The sequence below is a fragment of the Balaenoptera acutorostrata genome, chromosome 2, assembly GCF_949987535.1.
Source record: "Balaenoptera acutorostrata chromosome 2, mBalAcu1.1, whole genome shotgun sequence".
Taxonomy (NCBI): Eukaryota; Metazoa; Chordata; class Mammalia; order Artiodactyla; family Balaenopteridae; genus Balaenoptera; species Balaenoptera acutorostrata.
The window spans coordinates 83,794,486-83,821,476 of NC_080065.1; the positions used below are offsets into that span (position 1 = coordinate 83,794,486).

At 37.4% G+C, this 26,991-nt stretch overlaps 1 protein-coding gene across 2 annotated transcripts in view; it reads right to left on the bottom strand.

The window, feature by feature from the left end:
* CHD1 (chromodomain helicase DNA binding protein 1) overlaps positions 1–26,611 on the bottom strand; it is a 76,964-nt gene extending 50,353 nt beyond the window's left edge. For both annotated transcript variants that reach the window (XM_028162668.2, XM_057541305.1), the window contains exons 1-2: positions 26,481–26,611; positions 24,215–24,413 (exon numbers count right to left, since the gene is read on the bottom strand). In XM_028162668.2, coding sequence (XP_028018469.2) covers positions 24,215–24,267 — 53 coding nt within the window. In that variant the 5' untranslated portion in view covers positions 24,268–24,413; positions 26,481–26,611. The remainder of the gene's footprint in view (positions 1–24,214; positions 24,414–26,480) is intronic.
* Positions 26,612–26,991: the final 380 nt, after the last annotated feature.

Here is a 26,991-nt window from a genome sequence, read left to right on the forward strand (position 1 = left end):
ATTGTATAAATTACTATTACCCAAAAGGCCATTTGTTCACTTGGTGTTTACATTTGAATTGTTGAAAACCAGGGCATTAAATTTTTGAAATAACATGGTAGACTCAGCTTTTGATGTAATTTCATCTGGCTTCATGAGAAACAACAGGTAATATAATATACACCAACACACAGCAAAACTCAAGCTTCATGTTCTCTTGCTGTAATTTTCAGAAATACCACCAGATGGAGGTATTACTCTAAGAAAATCCTGCAATATCAAAAAGTAATCCCTTTCTAAAAGTAATTTCTCCTTTTCGAGAGCAAGAAGTTTCTACATGGAAATGCAGACATAAAAGTTTTCAAGGAGACTTTTGATTCCAAAAGATATAAATTAAAATGCTTAAGGTGTGAACAAACATATGCCTATTTTTAAAATCTGGGAATCTAGTGGAATATATGTTTTTCTACATTTCTGCCACAATTTCTACCCTCTAGACACCTGGTTCAAGAACAGCATAGTGTCTTTTAATTAAAAAACAAAAACAAAATTTACCATACTGTATTTTACTTGGGTCCCTTGAAACTTCAACAAGAATATCACAGAAGATATTTTTCCTGACACACAATTTTATTTTTCCTTTAACCCACTAGGCAAGAGACGTTTTTCATTTATTCAATAAACCTTATGAGAATTTTCATTCGTTAGGCACTGGGAAGACTGAGATGAGACAAAGTCCTGACCATTAAAAGAACTTCTAACCTGTTACGGAGAGACAGTCATGTCAACCAATAAATACCACTCTGGGCATATTTCAGATAACTGAACTAGGAGTATGGGGAGCACTGAAGACACAAACAAGTCAGGTACAGTAATCACGGAGCATTTAGAAGAAAGTGAAGATGAACTAATCCCTTAGGAAAGAAGAATTAAGCAGATGGGTATCATTTTAATTGCTTACAAGCTTCTTGAGGGTACTGTTTATTTTTCCCAGCATACCTTACACAGGTGGGCGCTCAGTAAATACCTGAAAAGTAAATGGACGGATGATTGAATTTGGGAACTATCATGAGCCTATACTGTTAATTATATCTTGATTAGTCATAAAGTAGCTAGTCAAAATTCCTTGTTAATAAATCAAAATTCTTAAGTGAAGGTATGAATCTTCCTTTCATACTCTCTAGGCAAAAGTTGGCTGGAGATAAAAGCTAACAGCCTGAGCCTAGACTACTCTAAAGGCATAGGTTTATTATTAGAATGTCTTCACCTTAGGTATTAAAAGTATAAAGTATTTATTTTATTTAGTTGTTTATAGCAGGATTAAGAATAGACAAAGAATTAGTAAGGAATGTTTTACATACTGCCATAGAATGAACTATAGGATATAGTTAGGTAAAAAGAGCAATATGCAAAAGTGTTTATAGTATGCTTCCTTTGTATATGAAGGGGGAAATGTTTACACATAGTTGCTTATGCTTCTGAAAAAAGCAATAATGGCAGCATAAAACAACAATTAAATTAAAAATGGTTACCTACAAAGGGAGGGGAGGGAAGAAAGTAGAGGGAACAAGGATAGAAATGAGTTGTCAGGTTCTGAACCATGTAAATGCTTTACATAATTTATTTAAAAAGGAAATCCTGGGCTTCCCGGGTGGCGCAGTGGTTGAGAATCTGCCTGCTAGTGCAGGGGACACGGGTTCGAGCCCTGGTCTGGGAAGATCCCACATGCCCCGGAGCAACTAGGCCCGTGAGCCGCAACTACTGAGCCTGCGCGTCTGGAGCCTGTGAAGAGGCCCGCGCACCACGATAAAGAGTGGCCCCCGCTTGCCGCAACTAGAGAAAGCCCTCGCACAGAAACGAAGACCCAACACAGCCAAAAATAAATATAAAATAAATAAATAAATAAATAAAAGATTATAATAACCCTTAAAAAAAAAAGGAAATCCTAACAACTGAGAGAAAATATATATAGGTTCAGAGGGGGGAAAAAATCTATATTCAGACATAAAATTCTGAGCGAAAATAGGTGAAAAGCCTCTCCCTAATGAAGTAATTCTATTTCAGCCCACTGCTGCATATGCTCTTTCTAGAATAAAAATTAAACATGGCCTAACTTGATAAGTTTTCAGTGTTTCTGTAACAAAGGTCAAACACCTATGAGGTGCAGGAATTTGTCTCTGCCAACCTATCTCCAGCCACTTTCCCACTTAAACCCTTAGCTTCAGTGATGGCAAACTACTTGTAATTCTCTGAGAGCGAGTTTCTCTTCCCAGTTCCTGCTTTTGCATAATTACTTGCCTTTTTTTTCCCACTATATAATTTCTACTTGCGCCTCACTTCATGGGTACTTCTCCAACAAATCTCTCTTGACTCCAACATTAAATCACCTGAACATTAAATCAGGAATACTTACCTCAGCACTCCCACAGCATCCTGTACCTATTACTATCTTGCCCATACACATATCATGTAATAATCACTGTAGTTTTCTGTTTTCTTTTGTTTTTTGGTATCCTACCTTTGGTATTCTACCATATGTTCCTGGAGTGCTGGAATTTTTACTTGTTCTTTGTATGCTGAGCACTAAATGAAGGGCTCAATATATGTTTGGTGGGTGGATAGATGTATACATAAGCAAACAAATCAAAGATACATACGGATACAACGTCTCATATAAAATTCACAAATCGAGTTTGACTATAAAAAATATTTCTAAGCTCCAATTAACATTTTATTTACTTAGGTAGTAATCAATAGCACTGATTTTTTAATACAACATAAGTATCTGTATACCACTTAAGAGTTATCCTTATTACTTATATTAAATCTCACTAGCCCAACAGTAGTAAGGTGGTAGATTATTAAAAACACTGAATTCTTTTCCTCATCTTCCTCAATTTACCAAAAAAAAACCCCACCACCATGTTTATGGGTACTTTGATAAAATTACAGTTTTCTTAGGGTAAATTAAGTAGAAATACAACATTTAAACATAAAATAGCAATTCAAATTAAAGTTTCTTTTCAAGCTTGTTTCTATGCTCAATTTCAAATATAAACAAGAGAGGAATATAATGAATTACCATTTATCTAACAACCAGCTTCGCAATTAACAACTCATACCAATCTTGTTTCAAATAATCCAGCTTCCCATAAACACACAATCTCAAACATGTTAAAATTTCATCCATAAATACTTTAGTACTCATATGTAAAAACAAACAACAAAAAAACCCCTACTATTTTTAAACATCCACAAAATGAGTATCATTTTTAAAACAAAATCACTTATTCCTTAATGTTAAATATGATATTATTATTAAATATTATTAAATATCCAGTTTAGTTTATCTCTTTAGTTGATTTTGTTTCTTCATAGACTGGAAATCCAAACACAGTTCATACACTGCAACTGAATCACATATTTCTTAAGTCTCTTTCATTAACCTGACAGTTCCCTCTCCCTCTTTTTTTTCCCCTTGCAATTTATTTTGTGGAATAAATTAGGCAGTTTTTCCTGCAGACATTTCCTGCTTTCCAGATTTTACTGACTGCATCTCTGTGGTATTATTTGACAGATTTTTCTGTCCCTTGTATTTCTTGTAAACTGTTAGATCTAGAGGCTCAGATTTAAATTCAGTTCTTCTTGGCAAGAATATATTTTAAGAGTTGTTGTGGACTTCTATTAGAAAAAACAATGTTTGGTTGTCTCTTTTTGTATGAGGTTGTTTGATCTGTGTGTTCAGGTTATTTTCAGCCTTATCCTTCCATTATACAGTTCCTCATACCCCTACAGGGACTTCATCCACTATTTATTTAGAGGCAGTACAATGGTGATATTATATCATTCTTTATTTACCCATTATATCATTTATTCACTAGTAGGTGGAATACTTCTTCTATAAGGAGAAAATTCCCCTCACCATATTTGTTAACTTTGAGGTACAGTTCATACAGGAAATGCACTTTCATTTCTTTTCCTTCTTTTCCAGCTTTCAAAATGAGTTAAATTGCTAGCATCCTTTCAAAGTAAGTAGACCAGTAATTTTCTAAGTCTCATTATGAACTCATGGATTTGAAGTTATTTGATGAGTTTTAACAATCCATTATCATTGTTTATGCCCAAATTGTCCCCTCTTTAGCGAACAGGAAACCCTTTACTACTTCCTGAATCCTTTTCACAAGACCTCAAGTCGTCTTTGATAGCTTCCTCACTTTCTGGTCTGATGAGATGAACCACACTCATCTTGTATATTTCTTGCCTCAGACTGTAACTCAGGCATTTCATCAAAAAGCCCTGCTTCTGGGCTTCCCTGGTGGCTCAGTGGTTGAGAATCTGCCTGCCAATGCAGGGTACACGGGTTCGAGCCCTGGTCTGGGAAGATCCCGCATGCCGAGGAGCAACTGGGCCCGTAAGCCACAGCTACTGAGCCTGCGCGTCTGGAGCCTGTGCTCCGCAACAAGAGAGGCCGCGATAGTGAGAGGCCCACGCACCGCGATGAAGAGTGTCCCCCGCTCGCCGCAACTAGAGAAAGCCCTCACACAGAAACGAAGACCCAACACAGCCAAAAATAAATAAATAAATTTATATATATAAAAAAAAGCCCTGCTTCTGTTTAAGCTGGAAATTAAATTGCAATCTGAGTACTGGGTGAGCCTATTACTACTGGATTGGTCATTGTTTCTAAGATTTTTTTTTTAATAAGATGAGCTAGGATACGTGTATTTTTAGAGACAATGCATTAAGGATTTACACTGTATTTCCAAGTCAAATTTGTAGGTTTTTTACTTCTCTGATTTTATATTTATACCATCACTTGGGTTGAGTTTCTTGGTTCCAAATGACACTAATAAAATTATTTATTTGCTTTATCTTAGAATAGACATAACAGTTTCAAAATAGCAATAACATTGATTAACAATGTTAACTAAAAGTTAAGATGTCTTAACTTTTAGTTAAGACGTCTGAACTAAAAGTTAAGATTTCTTCACAATTCTTCTTGGCCTTCAGGAATACTCACCCCTACTATCAAATTATTGCTTTGAAGCCAACTAAAATAGTGATATTTTATTAGTGATATTAGTTTTGATCACCAAACTTCTGTATGGTCACTAATTTTGTTTAATTAGGGTCATTTGCTTTTTTTTTTTCATTTTTAGGAACTGCTTTTTATTCACTTTGATTTAATGTTGCTTTATTATTTACTTGGATCCAACTTGAGAGCTACCAAAGTTATCATCAAAATCCAGCTTCCATCCTTGTCTCCTCTACACCATGACCTCTCTCCCCCTTCAGAAATTATTTTTTTAAGTTTTTCACTTATTTTCCCTTTTTCAATATAAGCTAATTATGAATAAGAGTATATTTATATTCCCCTTTCACAAATGATTATTAACATATTTACAATCTTATATAAATGTCACATTATACACACATTGTATCCTGGAGGTCATTCCATAGCAGTGTAGGGATATAGTCCCCTTTCCTTTATGCAACTGCATATACTCCATTTTGTAGATACACCATAGTTTCAACCTGGCCCTCAAAGATGAACCAGTCTTTTGATACCACAAACAATGACACAAAAAGATGACCCTCTGCATATATCTTTTTTGTATTTATGGCAGTGTATCTTCTTATTTGCTATTTATCAACCAATGTAAATATATCCCCTTTGAAGTTTTAAATTTACAATCACCTAGCACCCAGGTCTTGATTCCTAAATACAAATCCACACTTAAGTAAACTAGAAGTCCTTTGAGAAATGGCAGATTCTAAGGCTGGGACAGGGAAGGCACCAGATGAACCTAAAGAAGCTTGTTGTGCCAAAAAGCAAAATACTAAAGAGAAAAGAAGAAAAAACAGGATAGGGAGCCAACTTGAAGGGGCTTCCATCAGCTCAATCTGATTTGAGCATCAAAACAGACAGTAAAGGATTATTACCTAGTAAATAAAACAGGAATCCTCAAGTCCATGCTGATGATAGGTAGGTAGGTAGAAAGACAGACAGACAGATGGCAGATGACAGGCTGAAAGAATTCTGAATGCCAACTGGTAAATGTGGACAGGGTGACAGTGTTAGAAAATTACCATTTTGCAATCATCATAGAAAACACTGGTTCAGGCAAAAATCATCAAAAGATGCTAAATCTAGGGGGAGAGTTTGATGAGTAAGGTATTTGCACAGTCTCAAAGTATCTTCTCACAAATTGCTTATTAGCTGTATTAATGGATAAATTAGAAACTACAGTGGAAAAACCAGATATCACACTGTCCAGGTGATCAAAACTAGTATCACCAATAGGGACAGACAGACATGAGCCTCCAGATTTGATACCTTTGTGAAAGACATATCATCACTCACACAGTCCTCCAGCCAGGGGATGCAGAGTGAAGGGGATGCATAAATTGCATCAAATCATAAGTAGACATAAGACAAACCTAAATTGAGAGATATATTCTATAAAATAACTAGCCTATAGCCTTCAAAATGCTAATGTCATGAAAGACAAAGAAAGAGGAACTGTTTCAGATTAAAGGAGATTAAAGAGACATGACAGCCAAATCCAATTTTAGACTGAACCCTGTACTGAAAGATGACTGGGATGATTGACCAAACTGGAATACAGAATAAAGATTAAAGTATTATATTAACGTAAATTTTCGTGAATATAATAACTATACAGGGCTTATATAAGGGAATTCCTTGGTTCTTAAAAATATATATACTGAAGTTTTAAAAGCATAAATGGATATGATTTTTTCAACCTACTCTCAAATTATTCAGGAAAAATAAATACATATTACATAAATATCATGTATATAAACATATATGTATAAAAAGAAAGAATAAAAGGGAAATGTGGCAAAAAGCTAAAAATCAGTGCATCCAGGCAGAAGCATATTACAGGAACTATTCTTGCAACTTTTCTGTAATTTGAAATTCTTACAATTTTCTGTAATTTGAAATTAATTCAAAATTAAAATGTTAATAAACAAAAATAATTTTTTCCAATACCACAAGATTTTGTCACTAATATTCAATATTGTGGTATCTCATATTCAAGTAGTAAAAGGTACAAAGATGAGGAAATTTTAAAGCTGCAGAAGTCAAATGCATATGAAACAGGCAAGTAAGTAAACATTCAGTGGCATGAAAAATAAAAGTATCTAATATTCAGTCAATAAAATGGCCAAGCTGAATAGGTAAAAATATAAGAACTGCATAAAGCTTTTCCTTAAGAGATATGGAAAGATAAAAACACTAAGGAAGGGAAATTAAAGACCAGCTGTATACAACAGCTGCCTCAGAAACTGCTAGTCACCCAACTCAGCATGTCTTCTTTTCCTTAGTAACAGAAATCCCAATGTTATGGTCTACACAGTATAAAAAAGTGTACAGCAACAACTCCTTGCAGCTAAGTATGGCTATTAGCTAAAAGTTCTGACAAATGAAACATAAGCAGAAATGTTGGGTTGTACTTCCCAGAAGGCTACTCAACCGGGCTGACTCAGCTAGGAGATGCTCCCTTGTCTGGCCCTTCTGATTTACCTTCAAAATTTCCAGCTGTCTAACAGTAGTAAAAGTGCTCAAAATTCACATCTGCACAGGTTCTTTTAGTATAAAAGCCAATATTCTTTTCCAATATTCCCAAGGTTATGGTAAATGAATGTTCTTAATAACCTGAGTGACCATGAAAAATTAATATTCTGTTCTAAGACATTAAATCCATTTTTAAATTGTTTTATTCAAGTTAAGTTTTTAGGAGCTTTAGTGCAGCTATCGTCAATGGTTTACTTCCTCATGAGTTCCACATAACTAAAATGTTATCTATGGATTAGCTCTGAGAAATGCTTTTCAAACTCTAACAAACATGAAGATGACCATCCCTCTCCAAGTTTTCAATTACATATGCCTTGGTCCCATTTCATAGCCTCTGGTGAAGCTAGCGCCTTGAGGAGTTTTAATGACTCACTTTTGTTCTTGGGATAAAAATGACTAAAATCTGATCTCTGCCTACCTCTCCAATTTATCTTAAATATCTCTATTCTGCACCTGAGTCTCACTAACCTCCTTTTGCCCTTGAATTTGCCATGCTTTCTCACCTCATAGCCTTGGTATAAAGCAATTCTCCCTACCTGGAAAACTTGTTAATCTTCATCCCACCTTCTTCCCTAGTTTTAGACCTCTTCCCCTAGACTACATTAGACATCTAGCATGGTATCTGGCACTTAGTGTATGCTTAACATAAACTAGTATGAGCACAGGGGTGTTTTACTTAACAACTGTATCCCTACTTTCTAGCACTCTACCTGACATATTCTGAAAATATATTTGTGAATTAATAAATGGCTAATACTACCTCCTCATTACTTTTTTTCAAAAACACCATAAGCCTAAGTCTTCCACAGAAATTTTCTTGTTCTTACTCCTGGTTTCTCTGCCTCTACTTTTCTCTTTTGGGTTTTTTCTTCCTCCAAGTCATCTAACTTAAAACTGTTTTGGAGAAAATAATTTTAAGAAGAAATTTTTTCTTCCTTTTTTTTATTTTGAAGAATCAGACGATCTGAAAACACCAGGTCCACTTCCCACATGGTCACAATTGTCTATATCTAAGTAGCACTGGTTCCTTTTGATGAAGGATATGACCTCCAACTCACCAGTCGCCTCCCCTAAACAAACGTCTTACACCTGGACAGCTTCATTCATTTATGTTATCTGTTTGGCCCTTATGGCTCCTTTTCTCATTTATACTCCAATTAAGACAAAATTTTTAATATCTCTTTACAGCTTTCAAAATATTTTGGTAAAACGAATTCCATTTTATCCTCACCACCAAAAAATGTCCTTGAAGGCACATATAGAGAGACTTTATGAACTGTTTTCAGAGAAGACAACCCTTCTAAGGTCCCAGCTTTAAGGAGACTTAATTCTGTAGTCAAATACTAAGTTCCAGTCCCAATCCCAGCACCCTGTACAGAGGGCCTGTATCCTTCCAAATATCCTGCGTTGCCCTGTTTGCTCAGAGCTTACTGCTCTGACTTTGAGTTCCGTTCTGTTCCTGGCACATCAAAGTTTTCTCTAAAGTTCAGCTGCACATCTACTTTTTTTTCCTTTGCTCTATATTATTTAGCATTTTCATGTGTTTGTGGGTAGGAAGTGCTTCAGAGTGACAGTCTATGTTAGCTCAGCCCAGCCTATAACAGAATTGCAAGACCTCCTTTCTCTATACTCAACTTTCCACTCTTATCAGTCCTTTGAACTAAAGAAAACACTACTACCTATACTGAGTACTTGAAAATGATGTATTCTCAAGTGAATAAACAAAGATTCTTCTATGTTACAAAGAAAAACATGTTTTATCACAGGAATTGGAAACTAGCCAGCAATGGAACATAAAGAAAGAATGAATAAAATAATGACCTTCTAAGAAAGTGGTAGCAGTGGACAGCTGCTTTCCTTACCACCAGATCACTTACAGAAGAAACTGGCCCTGATAAATCTTGGAATAGATTGAAAAGTCAAAAGAAAGTAACACTGAAGTGGGTGTAGAAGTACTGAGGCGGAATGAAAAGAACATCTCAAAACAGTAGCACTAACGAAAAAGAAAAAAACACTGTGTATTTAAACATCATATGTAAATTAGACTACCTGTATCAAAGGCTTAAATCGACGATTTCATTTTAAAAACGTATCCATTTGTTTACTTCTTTCCTTCCTAATATGTAAAGATTTTCTTTCTAATATATCACATTTCCATAATTTTTCTTTCCTTTTTTTAAACTGGTAGAATTTAGATGAATTAGACTCTGGGGAGGAGGAGGGGAAGAGAAGTTATAGGATACACTGATAAAAGGTAAACTGAAAAAAATAAAAAATAAAATAAAAATTAAAAAAAAAAAAAAAAAGGTAAACTGATTTTACACAGATATTGTAACAGAGGCTTGTGTGCCTGACAATTACAGTAATAATTTATTAAGTTACAATAAATAGAACTGTATTTGCAATCAAAGAAATGTATTTATTGTTCTAAAGAACAAGCATACTGCACTAAATTCTCACTTTATGCCTTGCTCCCTTCCTCCTTAACTACTGCTTAATTGTCAATGCCATTCAAAAGGACTTCTTTGAGGGAGTTTCTGAAAGAATTTTTTGACAGACATTTGTGGGGAAATTCGGGACTAACTTAACTCAATGGTGTTCTGAAATTCAACTGACTTATTTTCTCCTCGCCTCCTAGCCCTTTTGTCTCATTATATGTATATATTTACACCCATTAGATAAGCCTCAGGTTTCTACCACTTGGAAATAATAAACATACTTACGGATTACTGTGAAGATTTTAAAAAATGTAAAGCATATTATCTGACATATACTAGGAGCTCAATATTAATAGCTATTAGAATTTTTAAAAATTGATTTTTTTTCCCTGAGTTCAAGATCAGAATCATTACTTCAAAATTTGTGTTAGGTGTTCTTTGGACTGTCATAATTATAAGTATAAATATATAAAATGTCTATGAATAAAACCTGTAGAGGCTTCCCTGGTGGCGCAGTGGTTGAGAATCTGCCTGCCAATGCAGGGGACACGGGTTCGAGCCCTGGTCTGGGAAGATCCTACATGCCCCGGAGCAACTGGGCCCTTGTGCCACAACTACTGAGCCTGCGCGTCTGGAGCCTGTGCTCTGCAACAAGAGAGGCCGCGATAGTGAGAGGCCCGCACACTGCGATGAAGAGTGGCCCCCGCTTGCCGCAACTAGAGAAAGCCCTCGCACAGAAACGAAGACCCAACACAGCCATAAATAAATAAATAAATAAATAAATAAAATTTAAAAAAACCAAAAAGACCTGTAGAAATACTAACATTTTCAAAACAAACTAATAAAAAAAGGAAGACATGGTGATTACTAACCGGTGCTATGTGCCAAACACTGGGTTCTCGTCTAATCCTTTCATTTTCATATAATAAACAAATAAACAAACTGAGGTTCAGAGAAGGCTAAGTGAAGAAAACAGAAAGTAATATTATGAAGAATTGAAAGAAAATTCAGAAAAATGAAAGCCACTAATTTCTTAGGATGATAGGAGTGATTTTTTTTTTTTTTTTTTTTTTTTAAAGCAGAGGTTCGGGGGCTTCCCTGGTGGCGCAGTGGTTGAGAATCTGCCTGCTAATGCAGGGGACACGGGTTCGATAAATAAATATAAATATAAATTAATTAATTAATTAATTTTTAAAAAGCAGAGGTTCTTTTTTAAAAAATTTATTTATTTATTTTTGGCTGTGTTGGGTCTTCGTTTCTGTGCGAGGGCTTTCTCTAGTTGTGGCAAGCGGGGGCCACTCTTCATTGCGGTGCGTGGGCCTCTCACTATCGCGGCCTCTCTTGTTGCGGGGCACAGGCTCCAGATGCGCAGGCTCAGTAGTTGTGGCTCACGGGCCTAGTTGCTCCGCGGCATGTGGGATCTTCCCAGACCAGGGCTCGAACCCGTGTCCCCTGCATTGGCAGCAGATTCTCAACCACTGAGCCACCAGGGAAGCCCAGGAGTGATTTATTTTTAATATCCCTTTATGTTGTGCCATATGAATATTGTCTACTTGCCCCTCCCCACTCACCCAGTATCCACTGTGCTTGCCCTTTGGTATTACATAACTGGCACTCCAGTTTTAAATGGCACATGCCCACCCAGCTAAAGATTAGATTTCCCAGCATCTCTTTCAGCTAGGTGTGGCTATGTGAACAGGTTTTGGCCAACAGATTATGGCTAGAAGTGATATGAAATTTCTACATCTTAGCCTTAAACATTAACTGGCTTGCCTTAAATCCTCCCTATTCCCATTTTCTTCCTGTTGACTGAAGATGGCAACCACTGGAGCAATAGAAGCCACATGTTACAGATAACAAAGCTGTCCTACTAGCCAGAGTACCTGGATAACCTCAAGAGGTAGAGCTCACTTACCTGATAATGAAAAGAAGTAACTAATTTTGAGACCCTGTGTTTTGAGGACTCTAGTATATATGGCACCTTAATTGGTTCTCTAACTGATATGCTATAATAATGTTTTTGCAATAAACACTTTTGAAATAACAAGTTTTATACATATGTAATTTGAATTCGTTTGCTCATCTCTTCAACTAACAAGTATTGAACAAGAGTTTCTAGCAGGGACAAAATGCCATGGGAAAAGTAAAACTTGCGAGAATCAAAGATACAAGGATGATGATTAAAAAAAGGAAAAAAAGATATAAGGATGGATCGGTTGTTGATTGAGGAACCGGAGGTAGGGCAAATGAAATTAGATGCAAGGCTTCATGGAGGGAGTAATTTTAGAGCTGGGTATTGGTGTATTCCCCACACTTTCCCTCTAGAAAACACTTCTTCTCTGAAGCAACTGATAAAACTTCTCACCCTTTAAGATTACTCAAAAATATCCTATCCTTCACGTAACTTTCTCCAATTTCTCTAGGGACAGGTCATTGTTCCAGCCCATGTGTTCACAATAGTTTGCTCATATGTTACTAATAATTCCTTCACAATATTACAAATTATGCTTATACATGTATCTCTCTTCTAACTACATCCTGGAATTCATTAAGTTGGGGCCTTTAGTTATTTTTATAGACCATTATCCACTTCAACAGAGCTAGAGAAACAATATGGAAATTAGCAGGTATTGAGCACTTACAATTTAAAAAAAATACAAATTAGTGGTCAAAGGCAATGGCTTTTAAACTTTTTGGATCATGACTTAAATAATAAATACATTTTATATCATGATGTAGTATACACATGCACACATGTAAAGTAACAAAAGTTTGATGAAGTAATACTCTACAAAAGGAACACTATTAGTTTACATTATTCTCTTCCATTAAAAAAAAATCCAGTTATGGTCCTCTGAGGTGTTGCAACCCACTATTTAAAATATATTAGCCTAGAAGCAGTCACTTAGAAAATGAGAAGGGTTCAGCTAGATGATAACTAAGATCAGATCACCTTCAAGTTCTATAAAATTACATTGTATTAAAATTTGTTATCCTTATATTTCACTACAGTCCATAAAATAACTATCAAAGGTTTGAGAAAATCTGGAAAGTATTCATCCTCATGGGTCTGAAAACCAGTTACTGCCTTTGTTAGGAACTAAAGAACACACACAACAGCTCCTTTCAGCATTCTAAATTACCAATCCAATGCAAAATTCTATCATAAACTCTTCTTAAAGTACAGTATTATTCTTAAAGTCTCTAACTGAATAAATGAGAATAAAACTGCTAGAAATAAGAAAGGTAACATTTAGCATGACTAATTTCAAAGATGACTGGGTTTAGTCATGCTGAATCTCAAGTAAAGACAGTAAACTCAAAAGTTTCTCTAATAAGCATTCAGGGAATCAGATGAGAAATAAGGACTATGTATACATACACTTCAAAGTCACTTAACAAGTTTCATAAAACATGTATGAAATTTGTTATAATATCAATGATATGATAAAACCCTCTAATTCTATTATTTATAATTATAAAAAGTAGGCAAAACTTAACGTTTATATTTTTTCCCCATTAGTATTACCTATCATGTGGAACACATGTCTAACACATGTAGAAATTATATAATGTTTCAAAACAATCCACAAAGTAATTGAGGGGAGGAGTAGTAGGTAGGATTTACAGATTAAACTAGATTGACCATGAGATGAAATATGTTGAAGCTAGATGACGTATACACAAGGGTTCACTTTACTATTGTCACTACTTTTGCATATGTTTGAAATTATCCACAATTTTAAAATTAGCACAAAGAATAAAATAAATGTCTACATTTAAAAGTTCAATCTTTAAAAGATAAATCATTTGATTAATTTGCTTTTTTAAAAAGGTTTTAAAAATATTTATATGCTTTTAAATTACTTTAATGAATACTCTCACAAGAAAACAAAGTTCCCAGCACTATATATTTTACTTTCTAACAAAATCATTTGTAATTTGGTATTTCATCACAGTCTGCATATACCCATGAGAGTGTGCTGCACATAAGAACCTCCATCTACTGTGTCATTTAGTTAAAAAAAAAGTGAAATGATCAATGTAGTACAGTATGACTGAGATAAACTACTGCACACTAGGTCAAACCTTTGGTATAAAATACATGCTAAAACTGGAATAAGGAGATTATTTACCTTTTCAGCTCTCATGTACCCCTAATTGTAATTCTTTTCTTATAAAATTTCCTTTCAGATCAAACTTCTTCCTTTATTAATGTAATTCAGGATTTAGTAAATTAGAACTGGAAATACTGTAGTATTTGCATCAGATGGCAATCATCATATTATAATCTACCTCAAGCACAAAAACAAGAACAGCCTTCTTTGAGGGAATTTAGACTAACTCCACTCTTTTCCAATGGCCCCAATCCTTTACATTAAAACTCTTCAGCATAATGTATTGCCTTCTAACATCATTTTTCCTCGGTATAAAAAATTTTTCTTTGCTTTTTGCCTAAGCCTGTCAAAACACCTTACCACCATAAAAGCCACATAACAAGGACTTTCAACATGTGTAAAATTTAAGGAAGGTTACCAGAGGTTTTAAATGATCTCTCAAAAACAAACAAAAAAAAGCACAAAATTTCATTCTGATATTGGGTTTGATACAGAGATTAACCATCTGTCTTATGATCAAACTTCCTTGTCTCCTACCTTTGAACTGCTGGAGACTGTATCTCTGTATTTACCATACCCACCTGATATTCAGACATTTAAGGTTTAGGTCTGTCTCTTTCTTGATTTTAAGTTTTAGAGAATGATCTCAAATTTTAGCATCTTATGATACTCATCACATAGTAGTTGCTCAATCATCTAAATTAAATAACTATCTGAGGACAGAGAACTGTATTTCTAAAAGCAGTAACAGGAGAGATGTGAAATAGCTAATGGGAATGGTTTTCATTAAAAAAAGTGCTCCCCACTATTTTTGTGCCTTATGCCACAGCTCTGATAGATACTGTAGACAGTGGATCCCATAAGCCAGTACTGTTTAGCCAGAACTTTGTGTGTCTCTGTATTTTAACCTCAATAACTGAAATCTCAATCTATCCACACCAAAGAAACTTTCAAATTCAGTTTAACATTTATTTAAAGTTGACTTGTAAGCAGTCACCTCATATCACAATGACAGATAATATACTCCTAATTATAAACAGCAATTTTCTCAGTCATTAATACACAAGAACTTGATTCTGGTACAAGAGATTCCTAGAGTCTCTCTCTGAAACCAGTGGGTCTGACCAGTCCATTCACATGGGTAATATACTCTCCCATGGGTGTCTCTTAATACTCGTAGTGTTTATTCAGCTATGCTTCCTTTTTTCCTCCTTCCTCCACCTGGGACTAAACCATACAAAAACTTCAATATGACACTAAACAAACCTCAGGGACAAGAACTGCAAAACTAAGATGTCCAACACATTCTCTGCACTAGGGAACTTGTACTTCTTTTACTGGGGGACTATGAATCCTGTGAAAACCTTCCTCTCCATCATGTTTCTCGATATACATCATTTGTTCTTCTTTTCTTTCCAAACCACATCATTTCTGATCATTAAGATTACAAAAGTTCAAAAGCTCCATGAAGACTTCCCATATAGCCCATTACCTCACTCCAGTGATTTGCCCAATTTCATTTTCTTTCACCTCACCTGAATGCCTATATGACCCCATGAGTTTGAGTATAGTCACTTGATTGTGTATTTAAACTTGGCTATTCCATTATCACCTCTAGATCAAAATAATCTTTCTGCAACTTAATTTATAATTTCAAAACATGGCAAGATACTGAATGACTCCAGGTAAATAGTTTCATATATATGCATATAAATTTAATATGCCTATACATTTCCTTGGGAATTTTGTTAAAATGAAAATTCTGATTCAGTAGATCTGGGACACAGAGGGCAACTTTTAGGGTAAAGGAATCATTCTGTACAGTACTGGGGTGGAGGATAAATGATTCTATGCATTTGTCAAAACCCATGAAACTGTGTATCACAGAGTAAATGTAATATATGCAAGTTTAAAACATAAACCCATGTGACTGAGGATCCCAGGATAGAATGCAAACTGATAAATGAATCTAACTATTACAAATTTATGACATAACCACACTGAAGGGGATGAGGGGAAGAAAGCTACCTTGAGTAACTTTGGAAATCAGTGTTCTGACTAGAAACCATAAGGCTAAATATAATAGGAACTGTACACTGTACATAAACACTGTATTTTAGTTGGTAAATCTGTTTCTTCTGGGAGTATAGCCTAAAAATTCTGAAACTACTTTACTTGTATACTGAGGTTGGAGTACATGCATGGTGGATGGCAGATGGTGGGAGCCAGGCTTCTCTCTATTAGAGATGGAAGTTACGAAAGTACAAGAAAGGAAGATTAGGATGAATCCTGTAGTATAGGATTAGAGTTGGAGACAACAGTACTAACTCATGTTTACCCTAATATGCACACAGATGGGGGCTTCCCTGGTGGCACAGTGGTTAAGAATCTGCCTGCCGGGCTTCCCTGGTGGCGCAGTGGTTGAGAATCTGCCTGCCAATGCAGGGGACACGGGTTCGAGCCCTGGTCTGGGAAGATCCCACATGCCGCGGAGCAACTAGGCCCGTGAGCCACAACTACTGAGCCTGCGCGTCTGGAGCTTGTGCTCTGCAACAAGAGAGGCCACGGTAGTGAGAGGCCCGTGCACCGCGATGAAGAGTGGCCCCCGCTTGCCGCAACTAGAGAAAGCCCTTGCACAGAAACGAAGACCCAACACAGCCATAAGTAAGTAAGTAAGTAAGTAAATAAATAAATAAATAAATAAATAAATAAAAGAATCTGCCTGCCAATGCAGGGGACATGGGTTCGAGCCCTGGTCCAGGAAGATCCCACATGCTGTGGAGCAACTAAGCCCGTGAGCCATAACTACTCAGCCTGTGCTGTAGAGCCCACGAGCCACAACTACTGAGCCCATGTGCCGCAACTACTGAAGCCCGTGTGCCTAGAGCCCGTGCACCACAATGAGAAGCCCGCGCACCACAACGAAGAGTAGCCCCTGTTCACCGCAGCTAAAGAAAGCCCGCGTGCAGCAATGAGGACCCAACGCAGCCAAAAATAAATAAATAAAACTTTAAAAAATGTACACAGATGGACAGACACAGAAACAACTATAGATACACATGGTTTAGTATATATAAACATCTATAGATTGATATAACTCTGTCTGCTCTGTCTACTGAGAGGGCCTCGAAGCAGTGACACCTGCGTAGCAACCCAGCACCCAAATCTTGGTTTCTAATACCCTTTTCTCCAATAAAAGAAACCAGCGCTCTTTGGAGAAATGGTTGATTCTAGGGCAAAAGAATGGGAGGGTGTAAAAAGAACACAGAAGCCAACCTGAAAGAGTTCCCAATGGGCAAGGCTAAAACAATTTGAGAAAAATTAAAATTAACCTACTGGATTATAATCCAAAGAATAAAATATACATAATAAGTCCATGCTTATATAAGTGAATGATGGAATTAATGAGGGAGAAATTATTTCTTTATAGAAGAATTCCATTTAATACTATGTAGTTACTCCCTCCCAGCAGGAGATAGAACTTAATTCCCACCCATGCCACCACTCACCACATCCCTTGAGAGTTGGCTAGACATAGTGACTTACTTCCAAAGAATACAGTATGGAAAGAGAAAAACAGTAACTTTATAGTGGAGAAACCTGGCAAATACTATCTTGGTCAAATGATAAAGGTTAACATAATCAGTAATGTCAAGTGGATACTCTGCTCCCCATATGATGTGACCAGTAGAGCACTTCGTCTCTGTGATACTCTTTCTAAAAACTGGTAACTGATAACCCTGGTTTATCCTAGTAAAAAAAAATCAGACAAAGCCAAATTGGGGGATGTTTTATAGGATACCTGGCCAGTACTTCTCAAGACTGTTAAAGAAATTAAGGAAAGACTTAGAAACTCTCACAGATCAGAGGACACTGGGGAGAGTTAACAACTGAATTCAACATGGTACCCTGGATGGAATCCTGGAATAGAAAGAGGGCATTAATGGAAAAACAATAAAATCCAAGTAAAATCTGAAATTTGGTTAATAGTTGTTTGATTTTTTTTTAAGACGTTTAAAAAGGCTATAAATCTGGTTTCCCCTTCTGGAGAATGGGAAACATAGTACTAAATACATCACAGGAATTTTGGAAGGAATACCTACAATAAATTAATGTAATGCACCATGTACACCATGGCTCAGTCAGAGTAAGAGCTCAGTAATTACTGGTTGCCATTATTACTGTGAAATGAAACGTACCCAGCTTCTTGCTTGCATGGCCTATGACACAGTTCTCTGGGGGGTTCCCAGAAAATAAAAAGCATGTGTAATAAACTCAATAACAACAAGTAGCAAGGTGGTGAATGACTCCATGCAAACAGCTTCATATATATTCATATGAATTTATTATGAATACATATCACTTGGGAATCTTGTTAAAAAGAAGATTCTGATTCAGGAGGTCTGGGATGAGGTCCAAGGTTGAACATTACAAACAAGCTCCCAGGTGATGCCAATGCTGCTAGACCAAGTACCACAACTGGAGCTATAACTTTTCTACTTCTGTAATGTTTTAAAATTTTTCATAAAAAATACAAAAAAAAAGTTTTCTCCATCAAACTTTGTCTTCGCCACAAATACTCGTATTTTTAAACACAGAACTGTACCAGCTATAACCCACAAGTCATCAATATCTTAAATAAGCAATGACTTAATCAGTATAAAAAAGGGGCAACTACACATTAATATTTGCCCCCACATTATCTCATGCCTGTGAAGATAAAAGTAATGTCTTTCAAAGTCAAATCACATACAATTCTCTTATCTTTACCAATTAAAAATTAGTCTAAATACACCACAGTAATCTGGATTAACCACAACTTTCAGAAGTCCCGGGAAAATTTTAATTCCGTGAATTCCGTTTGGAGAGAGTAACCTATTACCAAAGCTCCTGATTAACAGTTTATTGAGTTTTCAAAGCATAAAAAATGATCTTAATAAATGATCTGAGATTCAGTAGCATATACAAGATATTTGAGGAAAGAAAAAACTAGTAGGAAAAGATGAAGAAAGTACATACTGAATCAAGAAATAGGGATTAACAAAAAAATGAGATGTAAAACAGTCATACTTTCCTACAATTAATGACATCACAGTTAATTTTAAAAAGCAGTTTCTTTAACTCAATGATTTCTAGACATTCTGGCTTTGTGATTTCACATTTTCCTGTCTTCCTTAAAATGCTTCTTCGCAAAAACTTTTGAAATGTAAGAATAAATTGAACCTTTTTAAAAAAACTCTGAGGACTTCCCTCAGAGTGGCGCAGTGGTTAAGAATCCGCCTGCCAATGCAGGGGACATGGGGTTTGATCCCTGGTCTGGGAAGATCCCACATGCCATGGAGCAACCAAGCCCATGCACCACAACTATTGAGCCTGCACTCTAGAGCCCGTGCGCCACAACTACTGAGCCCATGCGCCACAACTACTGAAACCCACACGCCTATAGCCTGTGCTCCACAAGAGAAGACACCGCAATAAGAAGCCCGCACACCACAATGAAGAGTAGCCCCCGCTCACTGCAACTAGAGAAAGCCTGTACACAGCAACGAAGACCCAATGCAGCCAAAAATAAAAATTAATTAATTTTAAAAACTCTGAGATAACATCAAAGTAAGCTCAGGAAATACCATTCTATTGCCTTTAAAAAATGTTCAATTTCATTTATCAAAAGAAACTGATTTTGATGGCAAGAAATCTTGCTGGTATGTGTATACATAAAAGCAATGTTTCCAAAACTGGTATACCATAGAAGTCTTTGATAGGGTACTAACAGATATATGGTGAAATATGCAGCTCTGTCTTCAAATTAACTTTGACTTGGTGTTCCTTAAATTTAACAGGTCATTTCGACTATCTGGCTTTTTCCTCAAAGCCTTTAAAAAGTGTTTAGTGACTCTGAATTTCTAAAAATGAGATTTTCATTTAGAACATTTCCATTGATCATATTTCCTACTCACTGCCTACTCAAAACACTTCAAAAGTTGAGACCCAAAGATTCTTGAAGCATAAAACAATTAAAATATTTTCAGTAAGCCAAGGAAATTTAATTGCAACAGACTTCCTCTAAGTAAATATAAAATTTACACACATATATTTAAAACATATTTATATTTGGTCAAGCACTGTTAATGCTATAAAAAGCTATAATATATCAAGGAAAAGAATTCTTTTAGGGACTTCCCTGGTGGTCCAGTGGTTAACAGTCCACCTTCCAGTGCAGGGGACATGGGTTCGATACGTGTCAGGGAACTAGGGTCCCACATGCCGCAGGGCAACTAAGCCTGTGTGCCACAACTACTGAGCCCGTGTACCACAACTAGAGAGCCTGTGCCAGAACTACTGAGTCCATGCACTCTAGAGCCCACATGCCACAACCAGAGAGAAGCCCTCGCGCCGCAACGAAGATCCCGCGTACCGCAACTAAGACCCGATGCAGCCAAATAAATAAATAAATAATTTTTTTAAAAAAATTCTTTTAGAATCAGGTCAATATAGCTCAGTTGCCAGCTCTAGATCAATTCTAAGTAGGTAAGACTGTTACAACACATCACCAAAATTTCCTTCACTCTGTGATAATTTTTCATAAGCATACTATATAGACTAATTAAAGCAATTAAAATAAATTCTCAAATTTACATGGACAAATTTACATTATTGAAAATTTAATCTACAGGCAAGCAGAGAAATTACTTCTGAGTATTAAGCATTTATCAATCATCCAAAAATTAGTAAAATGTAACCATGTATTTCTGGTCTTTACCCACAAATCTATTTCTGGAGCAAATCATCATTCAAGTTAACTTTAAAATAAAAAATGTCTAACCAGGCTTTGAAAAACTTCATTACAAATAACAACAGAAATCTACACAGCTGGGAACTGATGCTTTGAAATCTTCCAATAGTATCTTCAGAAAGCTTAACTTCAGTTATATAATAAACTTTGTGCTAACTTGAAATTGAGGTACAGGTGCATCCTGACACACGTTTCTTAGTAAATAAGTTTCAAAATTGTCAGTTACAACATAGCCAAAGAGACGTTCTCCCGTGTATTCTTCTTCCTTTCTGTCAATGGTTATGGAAAGGTTTTCACATCAAAAGAATCAAAAGAAAAAAAAAAAAAAAAAGAATCAAAAGAGACACTTTTGAGTAGAAAGCTAATCATACCAACTAAAAATGCCAAATGACTTCTTGCTTAATTCTACTTCATTTCATAAATTTCCATGAAGGAAAAAAAGGAAATCTGAAGCAAAAATACATGTAAAAATTCTAGCCAATAACAATCAAATTTTACAGCATATATCAATTTTAAAAACAAGCATAGGGCTTCCCTGGGGGCCCAGTGGTTAAGAATCCACCTGCCAATGCAGGGGACACGGGTTCAATCCCTGGCCCAGGAAGACCCCACATGCCACGGAGCATCTAAGCCTGTGCACCACAACTACTGAGTCCGTGCTCTACAGCACGCTAGCCACAAGTACTGAGCCCACGCGCCACAACTACTGAAGCCTGGGCGCCTAGAGCCTGTGCTCCGCAACAAGAGAAGCCACTGCAATGAGAGGCCTGCGCACCGCAAGGAAGAGTAGCCCCCGCTCGCCGCAACTAGAGAAAGCCCGCACGCAGCAACGAAGACCCAACACAGCCAAAAAAAAAAAAAAAAAAAAAAAAATTAATTAATTAAAAAAAAAAGATGTGTGCTTTATTTTAAAAAAAAGCATATTTCTCCCCTCATCACTCTATATTAATATTCATAGTTATGGTGACTTTTGGTTTTTGCAAGAAAATCCCTGTATCTATAAAGTTCACCTCACTCTTTTAACTAAACACAATCTCCCTTCTCTGTACTGCCTTGTTATGAAAGCTTTTGGTATGGGGGCACTGAGGCTTAGTAACTTCGGTAGAGCAAAGGAAAAGGACAGCATAACAGCAGAAAGGAAGAAAATGAAAGGAAAACAGAAGCAGGTCTCCCTTCTTCAGATAAACACCAAGGCAGTTGCAAGAACTAGATAACCTGACAGACACAATTCTCAGAAGTACATAAAATCTATATGGTGTAAATAATGACTCAGAATAATTGGAGAATATACTTTGCAATTATTTAAAATGAGTATGCATTGTAAAAGATTCAAGTAGATTTGATTTCACAGGGTTTAATTTTTTTCATCTCTACTGTATCAAATTTGATTTACGACTCCCCCTTTGCTTTACATATGGCAGCAAAATACATAAAAGATTACTGGAAAAGGTAAGGGGTCAGAATATAACAGCATGTGATCTCTCTATATGTTCAACCAGAAGATTTACTCTCAAGAGCCTTATTTCCTATTCCGTGGGTAGTTAGGCTCCTGCGTTTCCCCTAGATATTTCTACCTATTAACCATTTCATTGTTCACTAATGAACAAGAGAATGTGGACAATGTGACTCTCCTATTCACTTACTCCAGTCAATATACCTGTAGAGATTGGAATCAAAGCTGAAATTCAAAGGTCTTCTAGTTTAGCCCTTCAACTTTGGCGCTTCCAGTTAAACTCTGTTGTTAAATACTTTGTATATTAAGTAGTAGGATGAAACTTCAAAATCGTTTAATTCAATTCTCCTTATTTTACAGTTCAGAAGTCATTCAGAGAACTAGTTAGTGCAGAGACAGGTCAACTCAGGTTTTGTAACTCCTAGACCAATACTTGTTTACTAAATCATTCTGCTTCCCATAACTGCTCCTTGTTTTCTATGATGTTCTTGTTATCCAAACTGTCTGCCTGTGAAACTAATAAACTAAAGTATACCTAGCATAACCAGAAAATCCCAAGCCTCAGGTCAAATACATATCCCACTGCTTCATTTTCTATCCAACATTTTCCTGAAGCCCTCTTAACTGCCAAAACTTTCCTGTTCCTTGTCCTTCACATTTCTCCATCACTGTAATTAATGTTTCAGTTATGTATTATTCTATGTTATATAAAATCTGATGTTAATTATAATAATATAGAGTGCTCATTATATCAGGAACTATTTTAAAACCTTTACAGGTAGCATTTCATTTAATCCTCAACTTCAAATAAGATAAATAATACTATAATCCCCATTTTATAAATACAAAAATCAAAGTCTCAGAGGTTAAAAAATTAGCCCTAATTCACACAGCTAATAAGTACAACTGGGTAAGTAATCAGGCAGTCTGACCCCAATGTCCATATTCCTGACCTCTCTATATGATAAGCATATATAACTACATGGGATTGCATTATTAACGTGGCTGGTAACTTAAAACTGGGGGGCTACAGAAGAATTTTAAAAGTCTTTGTATTTGAAGAGGTTTCTTACACATTAAAATAGCTTAACATGGCTTACTCCCATAAACCATATCTTCTTTGCAAAGACATGGCCCACGTAAGAACTCTTAACTCAGTCATATATAATTAAAACTCAAATTTGAAAAGGTAATGGGGGAAAAAAGTGTTGCAGCAATACTCTAACAAATGTCCAGATCAGCAGTGTCCAAAAGAACCTTTGCCATGATAGAAATGTTTTCTATTTTTCTCTATTCATCACGGTAGACACTAGCCACATGTGACTATTCGGCACTTGAAATGTGTCTAATGTGACTGAGTACTGAATTTTGAATATTTTGTAATTTAAACTAATTTAAATTTAAATAGCCACATGTGGCTACTGACTACTACATTGGACAGCACAGGTATAGAAGACAAAATGCCAGAAAAAAATGAGTAAAGAAATTCTTATTGTCTTTATTTGAAGAGTGCAGTAACAGTCAAATCAATTTAAATGTCTTCCTTTACTTGCTCTAGTTTCAATTATTGACCCAAACAATATAAATCTCCAAAGAGATTTAAGTATCCCAAACTTTCTATATTTAAATTTCTCTCTGTGCATCTCAATGGAAAAAAATAATTAAACTCTGTATTTTCAACAAAGCTGTATTTATTAGAAACTTTTTAATGTTTGGAGAGCTAACAGTGAATCTGAATCTGAAAACTCTGCCACCTATTAGAAAAACTAAAAAGAGTCACATAAGTTTTAAATTGTTTTCATAATAAAAACTTGATAATAAAGTACTCACCTTGACTCTCCACTACTGTTTCTAACACTTTCTTCATCACTGTGTCCATTCATTGTAAATATCAAGAAGTTTTAAAATAAAATATAAATCTTCCCAGTTTAAAAGATGAATATAAATACTGACTCCTCTTTGAATATCAAAAATTCACAGATGAATTTTCTTCAACATTCACAGGTTTCCTGGGACCCTTTTGACTCACCTAAAAAAAAAAAAAAAATTAAGAGAGTGAGAAAATTTCCTGTAGACAAAAAGATAAATAAGTCTATTTGGAACTTATACAAATCTATCTATGCCAATTAGATCAGAGGTGGTAAGGAAGCCGTAGGGGTCTTTTTCTCAAAATACCTAGGCTTCTATTAACTACATTCTTGACTACTTACTAGAGTTTAACACACCACTGCTTATTTTTGACAGAAAAAATTAAAATATTTGTGGAGTGATAGAACTTTTAGACTAATTGCAACCGTGTGTATATACCACACATTATAGACAAAAAACTAAAGCAAAATGGTAGTATGTAACATATACCTACGTTCCAAGAATAGAAAATAGTCTTATTACATACTTGGCCAAACAAATGAAATAAGGGGGTAAAAGGTTACCTTAATCAAGCACTAATTCCTATCATGAAGGACTTCGTATACCAGAGCGAGGGGAAGTGTTGAAAATGCTCACATGAGAACAGGAGAGTAAAAGTGTATCATATAATCTTAGCCAAAAAAATGTACAGGTCAAAATAAATGTGTCCTTTCACAGGTAAACCGATAGTGCAGTTTTAAGTTTAAATAATACAGTATATATCCAGTTTGGACAAGCAGAGATTCCTCTGGGGGAAAAAGGTAACAGAGTATACACTATGATTTTTTAAGTAAGGGGTTTGGGGCAGAAATCATGGACCAAGACACAACATTTCCACCTTTCAACATATCAGCACAACACTGGAGAGTCACCTACAAGCCACCCACTAATAAACAAAGGAGATCTCTGGCAGGGGAGGGAGAGGAAGAAGCGGGGGAAGGAGACGTCAGATCCTTCCCCAGCCAGAAAGTACCGATACAGACGACTGAGAGCAGAGCTGTCCTCCGACCTCAGCAAAGAGAATTTACTCCTACGATTATTTCCATTCCACAAAAAAAGAGGCGGGGGGAAATAGGCTGCTGCCAACTTAATCATAGCAAACTCTGCATCTAGATCGGGATTTTAATTCTCCAGAAACTATAGTCCAGTAGACTTAGCAAGCACTGTTATCTAAAAATTATTTCACGCAACATTTATTCCTAATGTTAAATATTAATTCCAACTAGCCAAAGAGATTAACTATTAAACAATTAGATCTTAAAAATCTAGGTACTCTAACAAACTGCCTCTCTTTCCCGAAAGTCTCCCTTCATTGAGAAAGTTCACTCCTCTTTTCGTTCTTTCCTTTTCACCTCCCTTTCGCCCCTCAAAATGGCTTTCTCTGTACTTTGTAACTTCCTTTCTCCTCCTCATTTTCCTTCTCAGAGTTAAGTCCTCTTTCTGAGACCCTTCTTACAACCGTTAAGTTCTGAAGCTCCAAGCACCCGCAGCTCTCTCCTGCCTTTCACGCGTCTTAACAATGATTCTTCCCTAAATCGTTAAACCTCTTCAATTCGCCTTTTCTTTGCCCCGTCTTTTATCAGTTGCTTTCCTCCTGCTAAGTTTTCAAGCGGTTCTCGAAAGGAGGTTGGAAACCTTCCTCCCCCGTCCGTCGCAGCTTCGCTCCAATCAGCCTGCCACCCGGACGCACCCCCCCACCCCCATCCCTCCCAGGGCCTCCATCCCGGTCCCGGAGTCTCCCTTCCCGCCTCAAACTTCCTACAGACCCACCCCGCGCCCTCCCGGGCTCGCCCGGGCTGCTGCCCCCTCCCCCTCCCCGCCGCTCCCCACGTGCTGGGAGCCCGGGTGGCGGCGGGACCCACGCACCGGCCAAGCGCACCGCTCGCGTCTCGCAGCTTTCCCTTCGCGGCCCGGCCGGCCCCAGACCGAGAAAGCCCGGGCTCGACCGCCAGCTGCACGCCCGTCCGGAGAGAGGATGCGCTCCGCAGCGCCGGCCTGCGCTCGCCACTCACACGCCCCCTGAGCGGCGAGCCCATCCGCCGCCGCCGGCCCTCTAAGACCGCCCCGGCCTATGCCCGGCGCCCGGCGGCTGGGCCGCAGCCCGGGCACCGCGCCGCCCCCGCCCTCCGCCTGGCCAGCTCCCGTCCTCCCCGCCACATCCTGACCCGCCCGCCGACCCCTTTCTTACCGGCGGGCGTGCAGGCTTCGCGGGGCGGAGAGAGCCAACTCGATCGGCGGCCTCCCGTGTGTCCGGGCCCGCGGTCTCCGCCGCCGAGAGTCCTCGGGCTCCGGGCGTTTCGGGGTAAGCAGAAGTCCGTGAGGGCGAGGGGGAAGGGGAAGGACGCGGAGAAGAAGGGGAAGCCCCGGCCCGCGGCTCTAACGCGCGATACCCTACGGAGCGGATCCAACAATCAATTCATTATTAAAGCACCAACGGCGAGGTCAGCAAAAGCAAGAAGTAACGAGTCGTCGTCTTCACCGCGGCCGCGCGCGCGCTCCCGCTCCCGCCGCTTATCGGCTCCCGGCAGCCGCCATGACGCCGAGAGAGCGAGCGCAACCGTCTCCGTCGTAGGCGCCTCCGCCGCCGCCGCCGCCGCCACCGAGCTAGCAGTCGCCTCCGCCTCCCGCGCGACGTAAGCTTCTCGGCTCACTCCCCTTCCTCACTGGGCGCGAGGCGGCCAAGCGGGCGCGCGCACGCC